This window comes from Sapajus apella, unplaced genomic scaffold, assembly GCF_009761245.1.
Source record: "Sapajus apella isolate SASKATOON/1434 unplaced genomic scaffold, GSC_monkey_1.0 scaffold17, whole genome shotgun sequence".
Taxonomy (NCBI): Eukaryota; Metazoa; Chordata; class Mammalia; order Primates; family Cebidae; genus Sapajus; species Sapajus apella.
In genome coordinates this window covers 15,078,417-15,098,687 of record NW_022436957.1, presented here as the reverse complement: position 1 = coordinate 15,098,687, position 20,271 = coordinate 15,078,417, and the positions used below count along the sequence as shown (strand labels likewise).

General features: G+C 51.2%; 1 protein-coding gene across 1 annotated transcript in view; it reads left to right on the top strand.

The window, feature by feature from the left end:
* The window catches only part of MAP3K15 (mitogen-activated protein kinase kinase kinase 15), a 148,551-nt gene that overhangs the window by 126,025 nt on the left and 2,255 nt on the right, over positions 1-20,271 (top strand). Inside the window, exons 19-26 of the mRNA XM_032286043.1 lie at positions 1,939-2,096; positions 7,859-8,042; positions 8,798-8,957; positions 9,657-9,831; positions 11,259-11,444; positions 11,702-11,807; positions 13,532-13,697; positions 19,421-19,533. Coding sequence (XP_032141934.1) covers positions 1,939-2,096; positions 7,859-8,042; positions 8,798-8,957; positions 9,657-9,831; positions 11,259-11,444; positions 11,702-11,807; positions 13,532-13,697; positions 19,421-19,533 — 1,248 coding nt within the window. The remainder of the gene's footprint in view (positions 1-1,938; positions 2,097-7,858; positions 8,043-8,797; positions 8,958-9,656; positions 9,832-11,258; positions 11,445-11,701; positions 11,808-13,531; positions 13,698-19,420; positions 19,534-20,271) is intronic.

Below are 20,271 nucleotides of genomic sequence, written 5' to 3'. Positions count from 1 at the left end.
CCCGAGTAGCTGGGATTACAAGCACCCACCACCAAGCCTGGCTAATTTTGTATTTTTAGTAGCAACAGGGTTTCACCATGTTGGCCAGGCTGGTCTTGAACTTCTGACCTCAAGTGATCCACCTACCTTGGCCTCCCAAAGTGCTGGAATTACAGGCGTGAGCCACCACGCCTGGCCCTGCTTTCATTGATTAAAACTCGGGAAACCTTTGGTTGTGTGATCCTGAAATAGGCCTTTGAGTTTCTCTGGGTGTCAGTGTTCTGTTCATGCGTGGCCAAGATCATCTCTGACTTTGCTGTCTTCTTCTAAACCTCTTTGCCAGCCCTCAGTATCTGCTGTCACTTCCACACGTGTCCCCTTTGCGCAGACTGTTTCAAGGAAAACAAAGGATTTTCTCTGCAGAGCCCTTGACTGCCCTCCCTGCATGCTGTCTGCTCTCAATGACCCTTCAACTTCCTGCCTCCACAGCTGATTGCCCCCTTCCCGTGGCACACCTCTGGTAGCTCATGACCCACAGGAGCACGTCCAAAGCCAGAGCCCTGGGCCCACGCAGCTTGCCACTGGGCCTGTGCCTTGCCGTTGCCTCCTTAACTCTTCCCACACCCTGCCCTGTGTCAGACACCGCTCGTCCCGGACACACTGTCTATCTCACACCGTGGTCCTCTTTGTCCAGCTCTCCAGCCTTCACAGCAGGACCCTGCTTCCCTGACAGCCCCAGGTCCCAACCCAGCAAAGTCACGCTTTACCCAGGCTGCTCCCCACCAAGGCCTGAGCCTGGCGGGGGTGCTGGAACCTAGGTGGGACTCTTCCAGTGGACAACTCTGGGCTGCAGATTCCCCAGCGGCCTGGCTGAAGCCCTCTCTGGTCTGCTCTGCCATCTGAGATTCTCCCTGTCTGAATCTGCCTTCCTCTCCACTCCCAGGTGTTGGCCTGCTGTGTGGTCTGCAACTGGCCCTACCTGCCCAGCTCCCTCCCGCGTTGTCCCTCAGCGACCTTCTCTCCAATAAATCTCTTGTATGTCTCCCCTCGTCTTGGCATTTATTCCTCAGAGACCCAAATGGACAGAGCCCTAGATTTCCCTGACCTGAACCAGGCAGAGTCAAGCCCTGTTTATTAATGATCTCATAGCCTTCTGTTATTTCTCTGTCCTAGTGCCTACCACAGTTCGCCATTACTGCCACCGCCGCCAGCACTCCGTGTCCTCCACTAGGCAGCTCCTTACCATCAGGCCGTGTTTCTCGCATTCTGGCGTTCCTGTATTTGGCATGTACTAACACGTGCTTACAGAATTGCGCCATTTGTGCTTTGAGGGACCAGGCAGTCTTCTCTCATGTGATTAGTAGTAAAGGAAGGCGCGTTGTATGTCTCTGGTCAAAGAAAGGTAGAACCGGGCCGGGCATGGTAGCTCACGCTTGTAATCCCAGCACTTTGGAAGGCTGAGGCAGGCATATCACCTGAGGTCAGGAGTTCGAGACCAGCCTGGCCAACATGGTGAAACCCCATCTCTACTAAAAATACAAAAATTAGCCAGGTATGGTGGTGTGTGCCTATAATCCCAACTACCTGGGTGGCTGTGGCAGGAGAATCACGTGAACCCAGGAGGCAGAGGTTGCAGTGAGCCAAGATCACCCCACGATACTCCAGACTGGGCAACAGAGTGAGGCTCTCAAAAAAAAAAAAAAAAGAAGCAACCATATTATTTATGCATGGGACAAGACTCCATCTGCCATTCATGAGGCCATTCATTTCACAGTTAGTGGTGGGTTTTTGTTTTGTTTAGTTTTTGAGACAAGGTATTGCTGTATTGCCCAGGCTGGTCTCTAACACCTGGGCTCAAGTGATCCTCCTGCCTCAGCCTCCCGAGCAGCTGGGACTATGGACCACTTAGTTTCTAAGCAGTACAGGTACCCACAGTCTGTTTGTTTGTTTTCCAAATAGGCACCCTGCAGTACATGGCACCGGAGATCATTGATCAGGGGCCTCGTGGGTATGGTGCCCCGGCTGATATCTGGTCCCTGGGCTGCACCATCATCGAGATGGCCACCAGCAAGCCTCCGTTCCATGAGCTCGGTGAGCCACAGGCAGCCATGTTCAAAGTAAGTCGTGCTTCGTCATTGAGGGTGGGGTTGGCTGGGAAGTCGAATTAAAAAGTCTCCTCCCAATCCAGAAAACCTCTCCGCAAAGATGGGAGAGAAGGAAACAGTTTTATTACTGAATAAGCATTAAACCAGAATGCAAGATGTATCACAGGCAATCCACTGACACTGCAAAGACGGAAAGCAGCCTCACCCTTTGATAGAGCCGAGCAGACACAACCTGTGACATCTGTGTTCTCAAGAGAAACCATAACTAGTCCTCAAGTAAGACAACTTGGCAGCACCATTGGTCACATGAAGCTCATCTTAGATTCACCTGTGATTGGGTGACCATTTGTCTTCATGGTTTGGCTTCATCCAAAGGAAAAAATAGGCTGGGTATAGTGGCTCATGCCCGTAATCCCAGCAATTTGGGAGCCCGAGGCAGGTGGATCACCTGAGGTCAGGGGTTTGTTGACCATCCTGGGCAACATAGCAAAACCCCTTCTCTAATAAAAAAAACAAAAATCAGCCACATGTGGTGGCGTGTGCCTGTAATCCCAGCTACTTGGGAGGCTGAAACAGGAGAATTGCTTGAACCTGGGAGGTGGAGGTTGCAGTGAGCTGAGATCGCGCCATTGCACTCCAGCCTGGGTGACAGAGCAAGACTCCGCCTCAAAAAAGGAAAAAATAAACTTCTTACATCTTTAAGACAGTAGGTAGTTTTGGAGTGAAGCTACCGCCAAAGTTAGAAACCTACCTTCCTATTTCTGGGGAGAGCAGAGTTATGAAAAAATTAATAAAAGATGACAAGTTTAAAAAAAAGAAAAAGGAAGCTAGGAGATAGAGGTCCTACCTTCTTTGATGATTACATTTCAAAGAGATGGCTTCCAGGTCCTTGAGAAAGACATTTCTGGCAGAGGCTTATTTAGCTGTTAAAAAGATTCACATGTATCTCAGAGAAAGAACCTTTCAGTTGTAAGTTCTCTAAAGTCAAGGCTCTAAGAAAGCTGGGCAGGGTGAGGTTGAGGCGGGGGGCCTTTCCCCTTATTTTCAACAGGGAGAATCTAGCCCCTTAGTTTCCCTTGGCGTTCGCTCTTACAGTGGGTAGGGCTCAAAGCCATGTGGAATCTGTGTCTTTGGGGGACAGGTTTCTGACTGGCTTCTGAAGAGGTGGGAGTTTGGCTATCAGGTAAATATATCCATTATCAGTCCAGCACCCCTCCTGGAGCTAATAGGAAGGGCAGCCCATGTGCTGGGGCCAGCATAGTATGGTAAATCTTGACCATTGCGGGTGGGGGTTTTACTGCTGAGCAGCTGAGATTGTGGAAAGGGATGTCCTTCTTTGTGACCTCACGGGAAGCTGATGGCAGGACAGCCCTGTGTACCAAGGTTGGGTGTGCGGCTTCTGGCTTCGTGTATACTTAGAAACATTTAAGGGGCTTGATATGGTTTGGTTGTGTCCCCACCCAAATCTTATCTTGAATTGTAGTTCCCATAATTCCCCTGGTCCCTGGGAGGGACCAGGTGGGGATAATTGAATCATGGGGGGGATTTCCCCCATCCTGTTCTTGTGATAGTGGGTTCTCATGAGATCTGATGGTTTTATAAGGGGCCTCCCCCTTCGCTGGCTCTCATTGTCCCTCCTGCCGCCCTGTGAAGAGGGGTCTTCTGCCATGGTTGTAAATTTCCTGAGGCCTCCCTAGCCACATGGAACTGAGTCAATTAAGCCTCTTTATAAATTACCCAGTCTTGGGTATTTCTTCATAGCAGCATGAGAATGGACTAATCAGGGCTCTAGCCCTAGGATGCTGTTACCAGCACTGACCTTCCATGGAGCATTTTTGCTTGCCCTGAGAGAGCAGGGTCACAAAAGGCCAAATGGCCATTGCTTATGGATGATGGGGCCACAGTGCGTGGACATGGCCCTGATAGAATGTGATTCCAGCGGCCTCTTCCTGGTGTTTCTACCAAACGTAACATCTTCATGGCCTCTGTCTGTGCTGGGCTCCCTGCTTGGCCTCTTGGGCAGAAGGAACTTGGAGGTGTGAGTGCGGGTTTCTACTGCATGCTTGAGGTGAGGGCAGCACATACCGTGCTGCATGCTTGGGTGCCTTGGCTGCTCTCTCCAGCCCGGCCAGACACCTGTGGAAGGTTCTCAGAGCTTCTCACCCTCCTATCAGCTGCTTGGGTTCAGCGCCAAGGCCAAGACCTCAAGTCGACAAGAGTCTTCCGATACCTGCAATTGCAAGAGGATGCTGAGCGCCTGGGCTGGAAGACAACTACGGCATTCCTTAGCACTTTGACCATCTGCGGTGGACCCTGCTGGGGCTGTTGTAGATCTGACCCACAGCTTCCATGGCAGCCTTGGAATAAACAGTGCTGGTGGTGAGAAAACCATGAGGCCCCCCCGAGAGCCACGGGTGGCTGCTTTCTGAGCCGCTGCTGACTTCTGGGGAGACTAGGGAGAGAGCTGAAGGCTGTGACTGGCTCCATTCATGCGCAGGGCATGAGCCGCTCCCTGCTCCCTTGTTTTTGTTTAGCTAATTCATGGTGCAAAGGCTTTTGGGTTTTTTTTTTGTTTGTTTTTTTTGTTTGTTTTTTGAGACAGAGTCTTGCTCTGTCTACCAGGCTAGAGTGCAGTGGTGTGATCTTGGCTTACTGCAGCCTCTGCTCCCGGGTTCAAGCACTTCTGCCTCAGCCTCCCGAGTAGCCTGGATTATAGACATGTGCCACCATGCCTGGCAATTTTGTATTTGTATTAGAGACAGGGTTTCACTATGTTGGCCAGGCTGGTCTTGAACTCCTGGCCTCCAGTGATCCACCTTCCTTGGCCTCCTGAACTGCTGGGATAACAGGCAAGAGCCACCGCGCCCAGCCTGTACAAAGGCTTTGAAAATACATTGACATTTTTGGATGGCTGTGAAGTCACTTTGCATTGCCAATGAGAAAGGTATTAAGTAAGTAAAGGCCCCTGTGTTATTTGTTTCCAGGATCCTAGACTCCTTTAGAAAAATTTCAAGAAACTTCTGAGCAGTGTCTGAAACAAAGGAAACTCTCTTTCCCCCGAAGGGACTGTTACAGATTTATCTTGTGTCACCCAAAAATGACACATGAAAGTCCTAACCCCCAGTACCTCAGAGTGTGGCCTTCTTTGGAAATAAGGTTTTTACAGAGAAAATCAAATGAAAATGGGGTCTGGAAAGTGGCCCCTTATCCAGTATGACTGGTGTCTTTATACTTTTTGTTCTTGTTTTAATTTTCTTTTTTTTTTTTTAACTAGTCAAGTGAAACAGTGGGAATGGAGAAAGAACAAAGGAATCTGTACCTGGTGGCCATCAGCTAGCTGCAAACGCCGCTGCACTCGGACCAGCCTGGTGTCTTTAAAAAGGGGGGAAATACTTGAGTCAGGTGCGGTGGCTCACCCCTATGATCCCAGCACTTTGGGAGGCCAAGGCAGGATCATTTGAGGCCAGGAGTTCAAGGTTGCCTGGGGCAACATAGCAAGACCCCTGTGTCTACAAAAGATAAAAAAAAATTAGCCCATGTGGTGGAGCACACATCTGTGGTAGCAGCTACTCAGGAAGCTGAGGGGGGAGGATCCCTTGAGCCCAGGAGTTGGAGGCTGCAGTGAGCTCTTACCATGCTACTGCACTCCAGGCTGGACAGCCAAGGGAGACCCTGTCTCAAAAACTTGGTGGGTGGGGGTGGGGATTTGGACACACATGCTCAGAGAGAAGACAAATTGCAATTCCCAGGGAAATGCCTCGGGCAGGCAGAGGAGTGAGGGTGCATCTAGGAGCCAAGGAGCGCCAGAGACCTCCTGCGGCCCACGAGAAGCTGGAAGAGGCAAAGGGGCATTCCCTACATGTGTCAGGAGTCGTCGGTCCTGCCAACACCTGGCTCTTGGACTTCCATCCTCCAGGACTGTGAGACAATAAGCGCCTGCTGTTTCAGCCACCCAGTTTGGGGGATTTTGTCACAGTGGCCCTGGGAGAGCAATACGAGGAGCTTTTGGGTAACAGCCAAGTGCCCTTAAAGAGGACGTCCCAGCCAGGTGTCGGTGTGCTGCCCACATTTGCTGTCTTCTTTCTGGAGGCCAGGGGAGAGGCCACCCTTTCCTCCCGATGTTCTTGCCTGGATGTTGGTCTTTGTACCCCGAGTTCCTGTGGGCACTGCCAGCTTACCTCCCCACCGCTCAGGTGATGGGAGCCACCTGTCAGGTGCCCTGCATTGCAGAGCTGTCAGTGGGGTTTCACCCAGCATTCAGTTTTCTTCCAATCTCTAACCCCTGAGCTGTGCAGCCTGGCCAGGAGGAGCAGTGCGTTGAAACAGCACATGGCCGTGGCCGCCAGGTCGAGGGCCTTGGGGACATGAAGTTGGGAGGCCCTGCCCCCTGCTCTCTGCAGCACCCTGAGCTCACTCGGCAGGGCTCCTGGAGGCCAAGCCAGCCCCCAGGAGCGCTGAGGAACTGGGAATGGGCGTGGGTCTGGAGGACAGAGCAGCTTCCACGCCTGGTTTGTTGGGTGGGCTGGGAAAGGACACAGGGTGGACTGTGAAACTGAAGGTGACAAGTTCTAAAAAGTTGAGAGGTCCACCCTGACGGGGACAGTTATGCAGGAGGGGGCTACGTATGTCATGGAAGCATGCCCCTGTCACCTGGAGATGTGACAGCTCAGAACCAACTCTTGCTCCCCGCAGGTCACAGGGACAGAGAGCCATTAGTTACGTTGGCAGCCTCAAGGCTTTGTCTGCATGTGGTTTTGAGCTGGAGGCTGGGAATCTGGGCTGTGGATGCAGAGGGAGTGAGAGGTGTTAAAGGCATCTCTTGGGGACCTTGTGCGTCAGGGAACAGGTAACAGATGCCTTTGAGTATCCTTAGAGGACATCCCGCCCCAGGCTGTGGCCCAAGTCCTATCTCAGTTCTCTTTTGCTATGTACCAAACCATCCTGAAACCTCAGAAGCTTAAAACGATGAGGTTTTTTTTGTTTTTGTTTTGTTTTGTTTTTGATACAGAGTCTCGTTCTGTTGCCCAGGCTGGAGTGCAGTGGCATGATCTCAGCTCCCTGCAACCTGCGCCTCCCAGGTTCAAGCGATTCTCCTGTCTCAGCCTCCCAAGTAGCTGGGACTACAGGCGCATACCACCATGCCTGGCTAATTTTTTGTATTTTTAATAGAGACAGGGTTTCACCATGTTGACCAGGATAGTCTCAATCTCTTGACCTCGTGATCCGCCCGCCTCGGCCTCCTCATGTGCTGGGATTACAGGCGTGAGCCACTGTGTCCAGTCAAAATGATGAGTTTTTCTCACACTTCTGCGAGCTGACTGTTGGCTCTTCTGTGGGTGTCGCCTGGGCTGACTCACATGGTTGTAGCCAGTGGTGGTTTGGCCAGAGCAGGGTGACCTGAGGGCTGGATTCCAGCTGGGATGGCTGGGCATCCTCTCCACGGGTGGTGTCTCCTGGGCTTCCTCTCTGCATGGTGGTCTCGGGGCTGTAAGGGGGACTAGCGGGGCTGTAAGACCTCTAGAGGCCCAGGCTCTGAAACTCTCACCGTCTCACTTCTGCCACAATCTGTTGGTCAAAGTCAAGTCACAAGATGCCCGGGAGGGGGAAATGGAATCCACCTCAGGGTGGGAGGAGCAGGAACGTGACATCGCAAAGGGGTGTGGGTCATGCCCCTCTGGGGATGCCAGGTGTGCGGGAGCTTTGGACTGAGCCGTGGTTCCCTGAGTTCACAAGAGGCCTCACTGGCAAGCCGGTCACCTCTCCCTTCAATGCAGGTGGGCATGTTTAAGATCCACCCTGAGATTCCAGAAGCCCTTTCAGCTGAAGCCCGAGCCTTCATTTTATCCTGTTTCGAGCCTGACCCCCACAAACGTGCCACCACTGCTGAGCTACTCAGAGAGGGGTTCTTAAGACAGGTGAACAAGGGCAAGAAAAACCGAATTGCCTTCAAGCCCTCAGGTGAGGCCTCCCTGGACAAGCCGGGTGAACACTGGGACCCGGGCTTCTCTGCTGCTCAGGAGGGAGAGTTCTGGCTGTCCAGAGTGCTGGGCCGCCCACGTCATGCCTGTTTTTGTGAAGAGTGATGGGGACTGTGCAGTAGGCTTGAAGGTTGTCACAGTCCGACCTATCAGTGCACGAGGATCTCCTGGCCGAGGCCCAGGGAGTCTGGGCGGCTGGACTGCCCTCTGCTGGAAGCGGCTCCTCCGGATTGGGAGGAGAGGGGAGGGAAGAGCTGGGGTTTCGGGTCTTCCCCATGTGCAGAGCCTGGGCCTTCGCTTTTGCAGCCTGGCCTGTCATCCTGTGCCAGCCCTGACCTTGATGAAAGGATGGTTTGCCGGGGGTGGCCGTCCTGCAGGCCATCAAAGCCCAGTGACACCTTCTGGGGCAGTCAGTTCTAAGTGGCAGTGACGTAGAGTGGCCCCTGAGAAAGAGGCTGTTTGTCCTCTTTTCCCTGGTACGGATCAGGGTCAGAAGTTGCCACAGAGCGGCCCAGCAGCTTGCTCCATGAGGGACCCCACCTCCCCCCACCACCTCCCCCGACTGCAGACACCTGAGTAGAAATGCAGCACCTGGGGCCTGTCCCCACCCGACCCTCATTTCCGCAGGATCCTGGGAGCCTGCGTGGTTCACCTGGGCTTGAGGGGCTCCCGGGGCTCCGCCTCACCCTGCCCCTCTCTGAGCCTCCCTGTTCTGTGTCTGGCTGTCCCCTACAGAGGGTCCGCGGGGTGTCATTCTGGCCCTGCCCACAGAGGGGGAGCCCATGGCCACCAGCAGCAGCGAGCACGGCTCCGTCTCCCCGGACTCCGAGGCCCATCCCGATGCGCTCTTTGAGAGGACCCGGGCGCCCAGGCCTCACCTTGGTCACCTTCTCAGGTATGCCCACGTCCTGTCCCTCTGCTGCGGGCCCCCGAGAAGGTGCTGGCAGTCTTCTGCCATGGGGCACCCCCCTGATCCTTGCCAGATGGCCACTGAGAGGTTTTGCTTCCCTTTTGCAGGGCAGTAGGGTGGCCTGGTGGCCCCATCCCAGCAGGGAGGGCACTCTGTTCACCTGCTGTCCCTTCCTGGCCCTCCCTGTCCTTTCATTCCACATGCGTACCCTCCCCCACTTCTCCTCCCTTCTCTCCCTTCTCCCCTTCTCTCTCCCCTCTCCCTCAGCACTTCACCTTCTCTCTCCCCTCACCTCTCCCCCTCACCTCCCCTCGACCCTCTGTCCCTTCATCTTCCGGCCCCCTCCTCCTCCCATCCTCCTTTTTCTGCCTGTCTTCCTCCTTACCCTGTCCCCCTTACCTTCCCTCACCTCTCCTCCTGCGCCAGCCCCCTACCTCCTCCCCCTCTCCTGGGAGGTTCCTTTACCCTGCCTCCCCCTCCCTCTGCTCTCCCCCGTCAAGGCCAGTGCTATGGGGGTTGACCTAGCACTCCGTGTCCATGTCCTTCTGGCAATTTCATCTTCTTGAGCACAGAGAGCGCGTCGCAGTTACCTCTCAGCCCCTCCTCCAGGGCATCCTAACATGATATACTCCCAGGGACAGCGCTCTGGAATGCACAGCAATTGTCACATGTGTTTGTCCACAGTGTTCCAGATGAGAGCTCAGCCTTGGAAGACCGGGGCTTGGCCTCATCCCCAGAGGACAGGGACCAGGGCCTCTTCCTGCTACGCAAGGACAGTGAGCGCCGCGCCATCCTGTACAAAATCCTCTGGGAGGAGCAGAACCAGGTGGCTTCCAACCTGCAGGAGTGCGTGGCCCAGGTACCTGCCAGAGGGAGGCCACTGGTTCCTCCCGCTCCCTCTGCCCAGGTCCCAGTCCCAGACAGGTCCAGACAGGGACCGTGGCTCCTGCCGCCCTGGAACATCTGCATAGTTACAGCGATCACCGTGAATGTCTCCCCAACGTCCTTCCCTTCCCCAACAAAACAAAAGAAAATACAAAGAAAAAACGCTCTGCCGAAACATGAATTTGCAGACACTGCGGTGATTCCAGGCGTTGGTGGGGCGGTGCTGCCCCCTGGTGGAACACCAGCCAGATGGCAGCAGAAAGCCCGAAGCACCTTCTCGGGCCTCTCTCCTGATGGGGTTTTGAGTCCTGGAGTTAATCCCCATCTGTGGGACATGTTAGGGCTGCCCTCAGAAGCTGGGAGAACAGCCAGCCACCTGAGGGAAAGTGGTTATGGCTGAAAACAAGTGAGTTTGAATTAGGGCACAGGACTGGCAAACCGGTCCCCCTCCCTTCTTTCAGTTTATCTTTTTTTTCCCCAAGACAGAGTCTCGCTCTGTTGCCCAGGCTGCAGTGCAGTGGCATGATCTCGGCTCACTGCAACCTCCACTTCCTGGGTTCAAGCAATTCTCCTGCCTTAGCCTCCCGAGTAGCTGGGATGATAGGCATGTACCACCACGCCCGGCTATTTTTTTTGTATTTTTAGTAGAGATGGGGTTTCACCATGTTGGCCAGGCTGGTCTCTAACTCCTGACCTCGTGATCTGACCACCTCAGCCTCCCAAAGTGCTGAGATTACAGGTGTGAGCCACTGTGCCCAACCCTTTATCTTCTTATTATTATTTTTGAGACAGTCTCACTCTGTCCCCCAGGCTGGAGTGCAGTGGTGTGACCTTGGCTCACTGCAACCTCCACCTCCTCCCAGGTTCAAGTGATTCTCCTGCCTCAGCCCTCTGAGTAGCTGGGATTACAAGGTGCCCACCACCACGCCAGCTAATTTTTGTATTTTTTGTAAAGACGGGATTTCACCATGTTGGCCAGGCTGCTCTCTAACTCCTGACCTCAGCTGATCCACCTGCCTAGACCTCCCAAAGTGCTGGGATTACAGGTGTGGGCCACCACGACCAGACCCCCTCCCTTATTTTGGATGGAAAAGGGCCTTTTAGGAAGAGGCCACTGCTCTGCTCTGAACTATGTCTGTGTCCTTGATGGGGGCTCTTAAAAGGGGTTAAACAGGAAGCCATTCACCGAAGGGCTTAGCTGTGTTCCCACCAGGAAGAAGGGGCCAGAACCCTGACAGGAAGGTTATGGAGGGAATTTCTGGAATAGACAGAGACCCCTTCTCACCCGGGGCTTCCACAAGCTCCTTAGCAGATGGACTATCTCGTTTCCTACAGTATGTTCTGAGTTCTTGCTCTCTCTCTCCGACTGACTCAATGGAAATGATTTGTGTGTGTGGTCAGAGTTCCGAAGAGCTGCATCTCTCAGTTGGCCACATCAAGCAAATCATTGGCATCCTGAGGGACTTCATCCGCTCCCCGGAGCACCGGGTGATGGCGACCACGATATCAAAGCTCAAGGTGGACCTGGACTTTGACAGCTCGTCCATCAGTCAGATTCACCTGGTGCTGTTCGGATTTCAGGATGCCGTAAGTGCTCCATCCGGCCCTAGGGAACACACCAGATCATGGAATTCAGTTATCGTCTCCTCCCATAGCCCCCATCTCTTAACTGTGTACACCTGAATCCCGAGCTTCAGCAGCTCCTCCTAAATGATGAAGTCCAGGAAATGGCATCTGTGTGAGCGGGCCGACTGCATTCGGCCCCCAGGAGGATGAGTATAGGTTGCCATGATTCTCCGTGCGATGCACTGGAAATCTGGATTTTTGTGATTTTTTTTTTTTAGGTAAATAAAATCTTGAGGAACCACTTAATTAGGCCCCACTGGATGTTTGCAATGGACAACATCATCCGCCGAGCGGTGCAGGCTGCAGTTACCATTCTCATCCCAGGTGAGCGCCCCCTTTGTGGTTCAGGGCAGCTTTAGGCCGTGAAAAGGTAAGACATCCTCTTCATGTAACAATTGTTGCTTTTCTCTTTTCCATCTTGGTTATCTACTTCCTTGCAATTAAATGCATGCTGTCATAGACCCCTTCGGGGCCGATTCTGTGATTCTGAAAGTATCTCATGTTGCTGTATTTATGTGTCCCCGAAGCATAATGAAGGTGACTGCACATAAACTAAACTCATGATCTCAAAAGGGAGCATGGCGCTGGGTGCAGTAGCTCATGCCTGTAATCCCAACATTTTGGGAGGCTGAGGCAGGTGGATCACCTGAGGTCAGGAGTTCAAGACCAGCCTGGCCAACATGGTAAAACCCCATCTCCACTAAAAATGCCAAAAATTTAGCTGGGTACGGTGGCACACGCCTGTAGTCCCAGCTACTAGAGAGGCTGAGTGGGGAGAATTGCTTGAACCCAGGTGGTGGAGGTTGCAGTGAGCCAAGACCGTGCCACTGCACTCTGTAGCCTGGGCAACAGAGTGAGACTCCATCTCAATTAAATAAATAAAAATAAAATAAAAAGGGAGCATGATAAATGAATGAATGAATGAATAAGTTAAATAAAAAGGGAGCATGGGGCCAGAGGGGAACAATCCTCCAGTCCCCTGGTATCCACCTCAGCGTGCCCTCAGGAATGCCTCCCCTGCAGTCTCAGCTACTCAGGAGGCTGATGCGTGAGAATCACTTGAACCCAGGAGGCAGAGGTTGTAGTGAGCTGAGATCATGTCACTCCACAGCCTGGGTGACAAGAGTAAGACTCTGTCTAAAAAAAAAAACAAAACAAAAAAAAAACCTTTGGTTTTTGTATATTTCCTTTTTGAAATGTTACCAAAGTTGATTCTCTTTCTCTGGCTACTTCTTCCTGCTAAGGGAGGCTTTATAGCCCATTCTGTTGCCATCACTGTTTCTCCCTTTCCTTCAGCCCCTTGCTGACCGGCTCCGGCCCGCCCTCCTGAGTGCACTGTGTAGCCCAGGCTCCGCTGCAGGAGAGGCTTGGGAAACCTCAGTGCTTACTTCCTCTCCCACTCCAAGCAGACACCTTCTGTAGTAACATGGCACAGGCTTGGGTGGCCTGGTTGTACCTTTTTTTTTTTTTTTTTTTTTTTTGAGACGGAGCCTTGCTCTGTCCCCTAGGCTAGAGTGCAGTGGCTCGGTCTCGGCTCACCGCAACCTCCGCCTCTTGGGTTCAAGTGATTCTCATGTATCAGCCTCCTGAGTAGCTGGGATTACAGGGGCACACACTATCATGCCTGGCTAATTTTTGTATCTATTTTTTAGTAGAGATGAGGTTTCACCATGTTGGCCAGGCTGGTCTTGAACTCCTGACCTCAAGTGACCCACCCACCTCGGCCTCCCAAAGTGCTGGGATTACAGGTGTGAGCCACTGCACCAGGCCTGGTTATACCTTTTGAATACTGGCCTTGGCCAACTTCACATCCGTAAGCCTCTGTTTCTTCCTCTGGAAAGCGTGATCAGCTTATACGCTGCAGAAAACCAAATGGAATGGTCTCCTCTGTTTGTAAAGTCAGTAGTCCCCTGATGGAGCATGGCACAGGCCAGGCCAGCTTCCTAACAGCCCGGTTTGCTGTCCAAGGGCATTTGCGACCCCAGTCCCTGTTGACCGTGTAGACATGCTGGTTTGCTCATCATGGTCACGTCTTGTATGATTCGCAGAGCTCCGAGCGCACTTTGAGCCTGCCTCTGAGGCCGAAGGGGTAGATAAGGACACAGATGAAGCAGACGAGGGCTATCCCCCAGTGGCCGGACCTGGCCAGGAGCCCCAGCCTCACCAGCAGCACCTGAGCCTCCAGCTGGGTGAGCTCAGGCAGGAGACCAACAGGTGAGGAGCTTCCGGGCCCTCCACTGCAAGCAGGGGCTGGGACAGTGGCCTGAGCCACCAAGATGCTGATTAATCGGTTTGGTTGTTGAGTGTGTCACCCAGCTCTTAGGAAAACGCAGCTTCATCATCTGTGAACTGGGTAAGCGCGCATTCTCAGCCTCAATTGAGGGACTAGAGGAATACCTTTTTTTTTTTTTTTTTAAATCAGAATCAGAGAGGTGTAGTACCTTGCCCCAGGCCACACAGAAATTACCCATACTAAAGGCAGCAGCATCTCTGAATTCTCTGTCTCTTTTCACCAAGACAGGGCCCCTGGCATGTTATGTGGTCTCACAGGTGCAGAAGTAGTGGGCTTTGGGGGTTGGGTAGCACTTCGTCAGTGGATGCACATCCCATAACCTCAACCCCAAGGAAGCTCGTCCTGTTGTCATCTCTTCCATGTGGTTTGTCACAATCCCTAGACGGGCATTAGAGGACTACTCTAACCGGGGAACTGTGGCATCACCATCATATTCCTCTAGTGCACTGGTCTGTTTTGTTCACTTCCAGGCATAGTGGGTGCTTAATAAATATTTGTGAAGTGGCCGGGTGTGGTGGCTCACACCTGTAATCCCAGCACTTTGAGAGGCCAACACGAGTGGATCACTTAAGGTCAGGAATTTGAGACCAGTCTGACCAACATGGTGAAACCCCCTCTCTATTTAAACTACAAAATTAGCCAGGCATGGTGGGACACACCTGTAATCTCAGCTACTTGGGAGCCTGAGGCAGTAGAACTGCTTGAACCCAGGAGGCGGAGGTTAAAGTGGGCCGAGGTCGTGCCATTGCACTCCAGCCTGGGCAACAAGAGTGAAACTCTGCCAATCAATCAATCAATCAATAATTTGTGAAATGAGTAAAATTATTCCCGTTTGCTCTTGGGAATCACATAATCAGCAACATGATTGGGTTTTTTAAAGTAATCCATAGTTAAAGCAAACAAGTCGGTACTCAGTCCAAATGACACTTCGTTGCTGTGTGATCATGGGCGAGTAATGCTGATGACTGTTGCACTGGCAGACAAGGGGCCAGCTACATATTTTGGATGAAAAGTTGTTTATGCTGTCAGGGATCGCTCAAGTTTAATCTTAGACAGATCATCTAATCATTTCTTTTTTAAAAGACCCAGAGTTTTAGTTAAATGGTAGAGGTGACAACATTTTGAAACTTTTAAAAATATAACAGATATTAAAGTTGGTAATAATACCTAGTATTTCTTTAATATTTTTTCCCTGTAAATTTTTAACTTTTCAGTTCAGGGGTACAAGTGCAGATTTGGTAAACAGGTAAACGTGTGTCATGGGGGTTTGTTGTACAGACTGTTTCGTCACCCAGTTATTAAGTTCAGTACCCATTAGTTATTTTTCCTGATCCTCTCCCTCCTCCCACCCTCTGATAGGCCCCAGTGTGTACTGATCCCCTCTGTGTGTCCATGAGTTCTCATCATTTAGCTCCCTCTAAGTGAGAACATGTGGTGTTTGGTTTTCTGTTCCTGTGTTAGTTTGCTAAGGATAATGGCCTCCAGCTCAACCATGTCCCTGCAAAGGACATGATCTTGTTCCTTTTTTATGGCTACATAGTATTTCATGGTGTGCATGTACCACATTTTCTTTACCTAGTCTATCAGTGATGGACTTTTAGGATGGTTCCATGTTTTCACTATTGTGAATAGTGTAATATAAATATAAATCACTCTATTATAAAGATACATGCATGAACATACATGTGCATGTATCTTTATAATAGAACAATTTATATTCCTTTGGGTATAAATCCAGTAATGGGGTTGCTGGGTCGCCCAATAAGATTTATCATCACCAAAGTCATAAATTGATTATATGTGGGTTTGAAGGTTATTCCTCTCCACTGTTGATAGCCATCGTGTTATTTTCCAGTCTCACTGGTTAGACAGTGGCGAGTCTGTGAATGGCGTTGATGTGAACTGCACATTCCTGCATAGGGTACCTATCCTTGTGTGTATTAGTCTGTTTTCATGCTGCTGATAAAGACAAATGTGAAACTGGGGAATTTATAAGAAAAAGAGGTTTAATGGACTTACAGTTCCTCATGGCTGGGGAGGCATCACAATCACTGTGAAAGGCACGTCTTACAGGGCAGCAGATGAGAGAATGAGAGCCAGGCGAAAGAGGCTTCCCTTTATAAAACCATCAGATCTCTTGAGACTTATTCACCACCATGAGAGCACTGTGGGGGAACCACCCTCATGATTCATTTATCTCCCACTGGGTCCCTCCCACAACGTGAGGGTATTATGGGGACTACAATTCAAGATGAGATTTGGGTGGGGACACCCAAACCATATCACTGTGTTATGAAGTGCCTTGGCTCTGGGGCAGTTGAGCAGAGCTGAAGAAAGATGGCACCTCTTGGACAGGATGATGTGTCTGTCCTGATGAATGACAGTACTGAGAGCCTTTCCTGCTGGATACAGGCAAGAGCTTGAGCTGTCTCCTTCACTAACACAGAAGGAGGACTCCTACAGAGACCAAAATGAAGGCAGGCAGGGGAGGGCTGGGAGAGGACTTCAGTTTGCTGAGCGCCAGTGTCTCCTCTTCACTGTTGCGCTAGGGTGGAAGTGTTCTCTCCCCACCCAACTTTGCCACCAAATAACCCATGAGTTCCTGTGTTCGCATCACTGCCATGCAGTGACTTCTCATGGCAACCTCAGTAATTACCTTCAGTCATCAGTCATTCAGTAATTTCTTCTTCTTTTTTTTTTTTTGAGATGGAGTTTTTCCTCTGTTGCCAGGCTGGAGTGCAGTGGCACGATCTTGGTTCACTGCAACTCCCACCTCCCAGGTACAAGGGATTCTCCTGCCTCAGCCTCCTGAGTACCTGGGACCACAGGCGCCTGCCACCACGCCCAGCTACATTTTCTAGTTTTAGTAGAGATGGAGTTTCAGTAAGTTCAGTAAAGCTTAGTTCTATATTCCCAAGTTCACCATAATATGGATCATATTAAAGGAACACACAGTTAAGAAACAAATTCTGTGTATCAGGTATGTGAGTAAACAACAAAAGTGTGAGAGCCAAGGCCATTGGCCCCTGGAGGTTTGCTGAAAACCGCCTGCACGAGGCTGATTAGAGAAAAGGCATGCAAATGTATTTAACATGTATACACGGGAAACTTCAGCATGAAGACCCAAAGATCCAGGGGAAATTGTCCATTTTTATGCTTAGGCTTAACAAAGTATGGAGAGCTGTGGAGAAACAGGGATAAAACGGGCCTGATCGAAGGCTGATAGACTGAGTGGGGAAGCCCAGCAAGGCCTGTCTGTCTAGATCCTTCTCGGCCTCTCTGAGCAGCATTCCTTTCTCCTGGATGTGGGGCAGGACCCTCTGGAATGGGGATCTTATGACCTATAGTCAAACAAAGTAGGTTGAAGAACTTTTTTTTTTATTTTTTTGGAATGGAGGCTGGCTCTGTCGCCCAGGCTGGAACAGTGGTGCAATGTCAGCTCACTGCAACATCCGCCTCCTGGGTTTGAGCGATTCTCCTGCCTCAGCCTCCCCAGTAGCTAGGATTACAGGCAAGCACCACCATGCCTGGCTAAATTTTTATTTTTAGTGGAGTAGGAGTTTTGCCATGTTGGCCAGGGTGGTCCCAAACTCCTGACCTCAGGTGATCCACCTGCCTCGACCTCCCAAAGTGTTGGGATTATAGGCATGAGCCACCACGCCTGACCTGAAGAATTTGTGACCAATTTTTACACAGAAAGGCAGAGGGAAAGTTAGAGTCATATTTTTAGGGGTTTTGCCTGGCCTTGGGAAGAAGTTCTGGTTTCTATGCCCCACTTTGGGGAAGGGGGATTCTAGTTTTTATGGCGCCTAGGGGAGAATGGGACTGAGACAGGGAGGCAGGAGGTGGTCAGGGGAAACCTGCTGCTGCTGAGGCCATTTGGGGGCACTGTTGTCTAAGCCCCAAGAAAAGCTAGACATGGCTCCAGTGTGCCAGCCCTCTCCCCCAAGGCATGCTGTCCCCAAGCTGGCATGTGGGGACTCGGAAGTTTGAGGCACAACTGTGCCTAAGATCCCGGAGAGCCATGAGCAAGACTGGGTGTCAGGAGGGGGTCCTATGGCAAGAGCCTAGCCTGTGGACTCTGGGTGTTACTTAACTGCTCTGCCTCAGTTATCTCGGCCTCAAAATGGGGGTTTAGAACAACTGGTGCTTCCTAGAAGTGCCGTAAGGCGTCAGTGATTGAATTCATGCAGTGTTTGGCACAGTCCTGGATTCTGGGTAGGAAGTGCTTGGTGGATGTTGGCAGGAGCCTTTGTCCTCTCTCTCACTGTCCCTGTCCTGCCCCAGCTGTTATATGAGAAGCTAGGGGCTGCTGGGTGTGGTGGCTCATGCCTGTAACCCCAGCACTTGGAGAGGCCAAGGCAGGTGGATCACTTGAGGTCAGGAATTCAAGACAAGCCTAACATGGTGAAACCCCATCTCTACTAAAAAAACAAAAAAATTTGCCTGCTGTGGTGGCAGGCACCTCTAGTCCTAGCTACTCAGGAGCTTAAGGCAGGAAAATCACTTGAACCCAGGAGGCGGAGGTTGAAGTAAGCCAAGAGCTGCAGCAAGACTCAATCTTAAAAAAAACAAAAACAAAAAAGACCCGGTGCAGTGGCTCATGCCTGTAATCCCAGCACTTTGGGAGGCCGAGACAGGTGGATCACCTGAGGTCAGGAGTTTGAGACCAGCCTGGCCAACATGATGAAACCTCGTCTCTACTATAAATACAAAATTAGCTGGTTGTGGTGGTGGAACGTGCCTATAGTCCCAGCTCCTTGGGAGGCTGAGGCAGAAGAATCGCTTGAGCCCAGGAGGTGGAGCCAGTGAGCTGAGGTGGTGCCACTGCACTCCAGCCTGGGCCACCCAGGAAGACTCCGTCTCAAACAAAAACCAAAAAAAGAGGAGCTTCTGTGGCCTTGGTTTAGTCCCCATGTGAGGAGGAAAGAACCTTGCCATTCTATTCTAGTTTCGGCTGCCTTATCTAACTTAGGTTTGAATAATAATGTCATTCTTCTGGCTGAGTTCTACTGATCATCATCAGTATCTTTTGGTTCATGGTATATTTTGAGACAAAACTGCCTGAGTGCGTTCAGACTGCTGCAACAAAATACCAGAGACCAGGCAGCTTGTAAACAACAGAAATGTGTTTCTCACAGTTCTGGAGACTCGAAGTCCAAGATCGAGGCACCGGCAGATTCTGTGGCCAGTGAGGGCCTGGCTCCCCGTTCCCAGATGGCCATTTTCTCGCTCTGTGTCCTCACGTGGTGGACGGGATGAGGGAGTGTCTGGGGTCTCCTTTCAGAAGGGTACTCCTCTCACCTCTCAAACCTGCACCTCCTCATCCCATACCTTGGGGGTTAGGATCTCAGCAGATGAGCTTAGGGTGAGTGAGGAGGACACATGGAGTCCACTGCAAAAATAAACCCAAACTGTGAGCACTGGCCTTTGTTGTCAAGGGGAGAAAAACGTGATGCTCCCCTCTGCAGACTGGAGTCTGACTCACAGAACCTGCAGAAACACGTTTCCCTCTCGAGGCTGACTCTTAGACTTGGCCCATTTTGCACTTTTTCAGCGTCTAATGTATGCACAGCAGATGCCTGAGTTAAATTGAATGATGTTGAATGCTCTCTGGATAATGGCTTTTTTTTTTTTAAACCAGACTTTTGGAACACCTAGTTCAAAAAGAGAGAGAGTACCAGAATCTTCTGCGGCAAACTCTAGAACAGAAAACTCAAGAATTGTATCACCTTCGGTTAAAATTAAAATCTAATTGTGAGTAATTTTCCACTTGCTGATATTCTAGTTAGCTTTGCTTTGAAGAAACAGTTGAGGTTATCTTCTGTTATACCAGGACTCCAGTAGATTTTAGACTACTTGATAATAAAAAGGGACTGCTGATACATTCAGCAACATGGCTGCATTATAAATGCAGTATGCTAAGTGAAAGAGCTAGATTCACAGCCAGTGTGGTGGGCCTGTAATCTCAGCACTCTGGGAGGCCAAGGCTAGCAGATCACTTGAGCCCAGGAGTTCAAAACCAGCCAAGGCAACAGGGCGAAACCCCGTCCCTACAAAAAATAGAAAAAAAAACAGTAGGCTTGGTGTTTGTGAACCTGGTAGTCCTAGCTACTCAGGAGGCTGAGGTGGGAGGATCACCTGAACCCAGATGGTCGAGGCTGCAGTGAGCCGAGGTCTATGCCACTGTACTCCAGCCTACGTGACAGTGAGACCGTCTCAAAAAAGGAAAAAAAAGGCTGGGCGCGGTGGCTCACGCCTGTAATCCCAGCACTTTGGGAGGCCGAGGCGGGTGGATCACGAGGTCAAGAGATCGAGACCATCCTGGTCAACATGGTGAAACCCCGTCTCTACTAAAAATACAAAAAATCAGCTGGGCATGGTGGCACATGCCTGTAATCCCAGCTACTCAGGAGGCTGAGGCAGGAGAATTGCCTGAACCCAGGACGCGGAGGTTGCGGTGAGCCGAGATTGCGCCATTGCACTCCAGCCTGG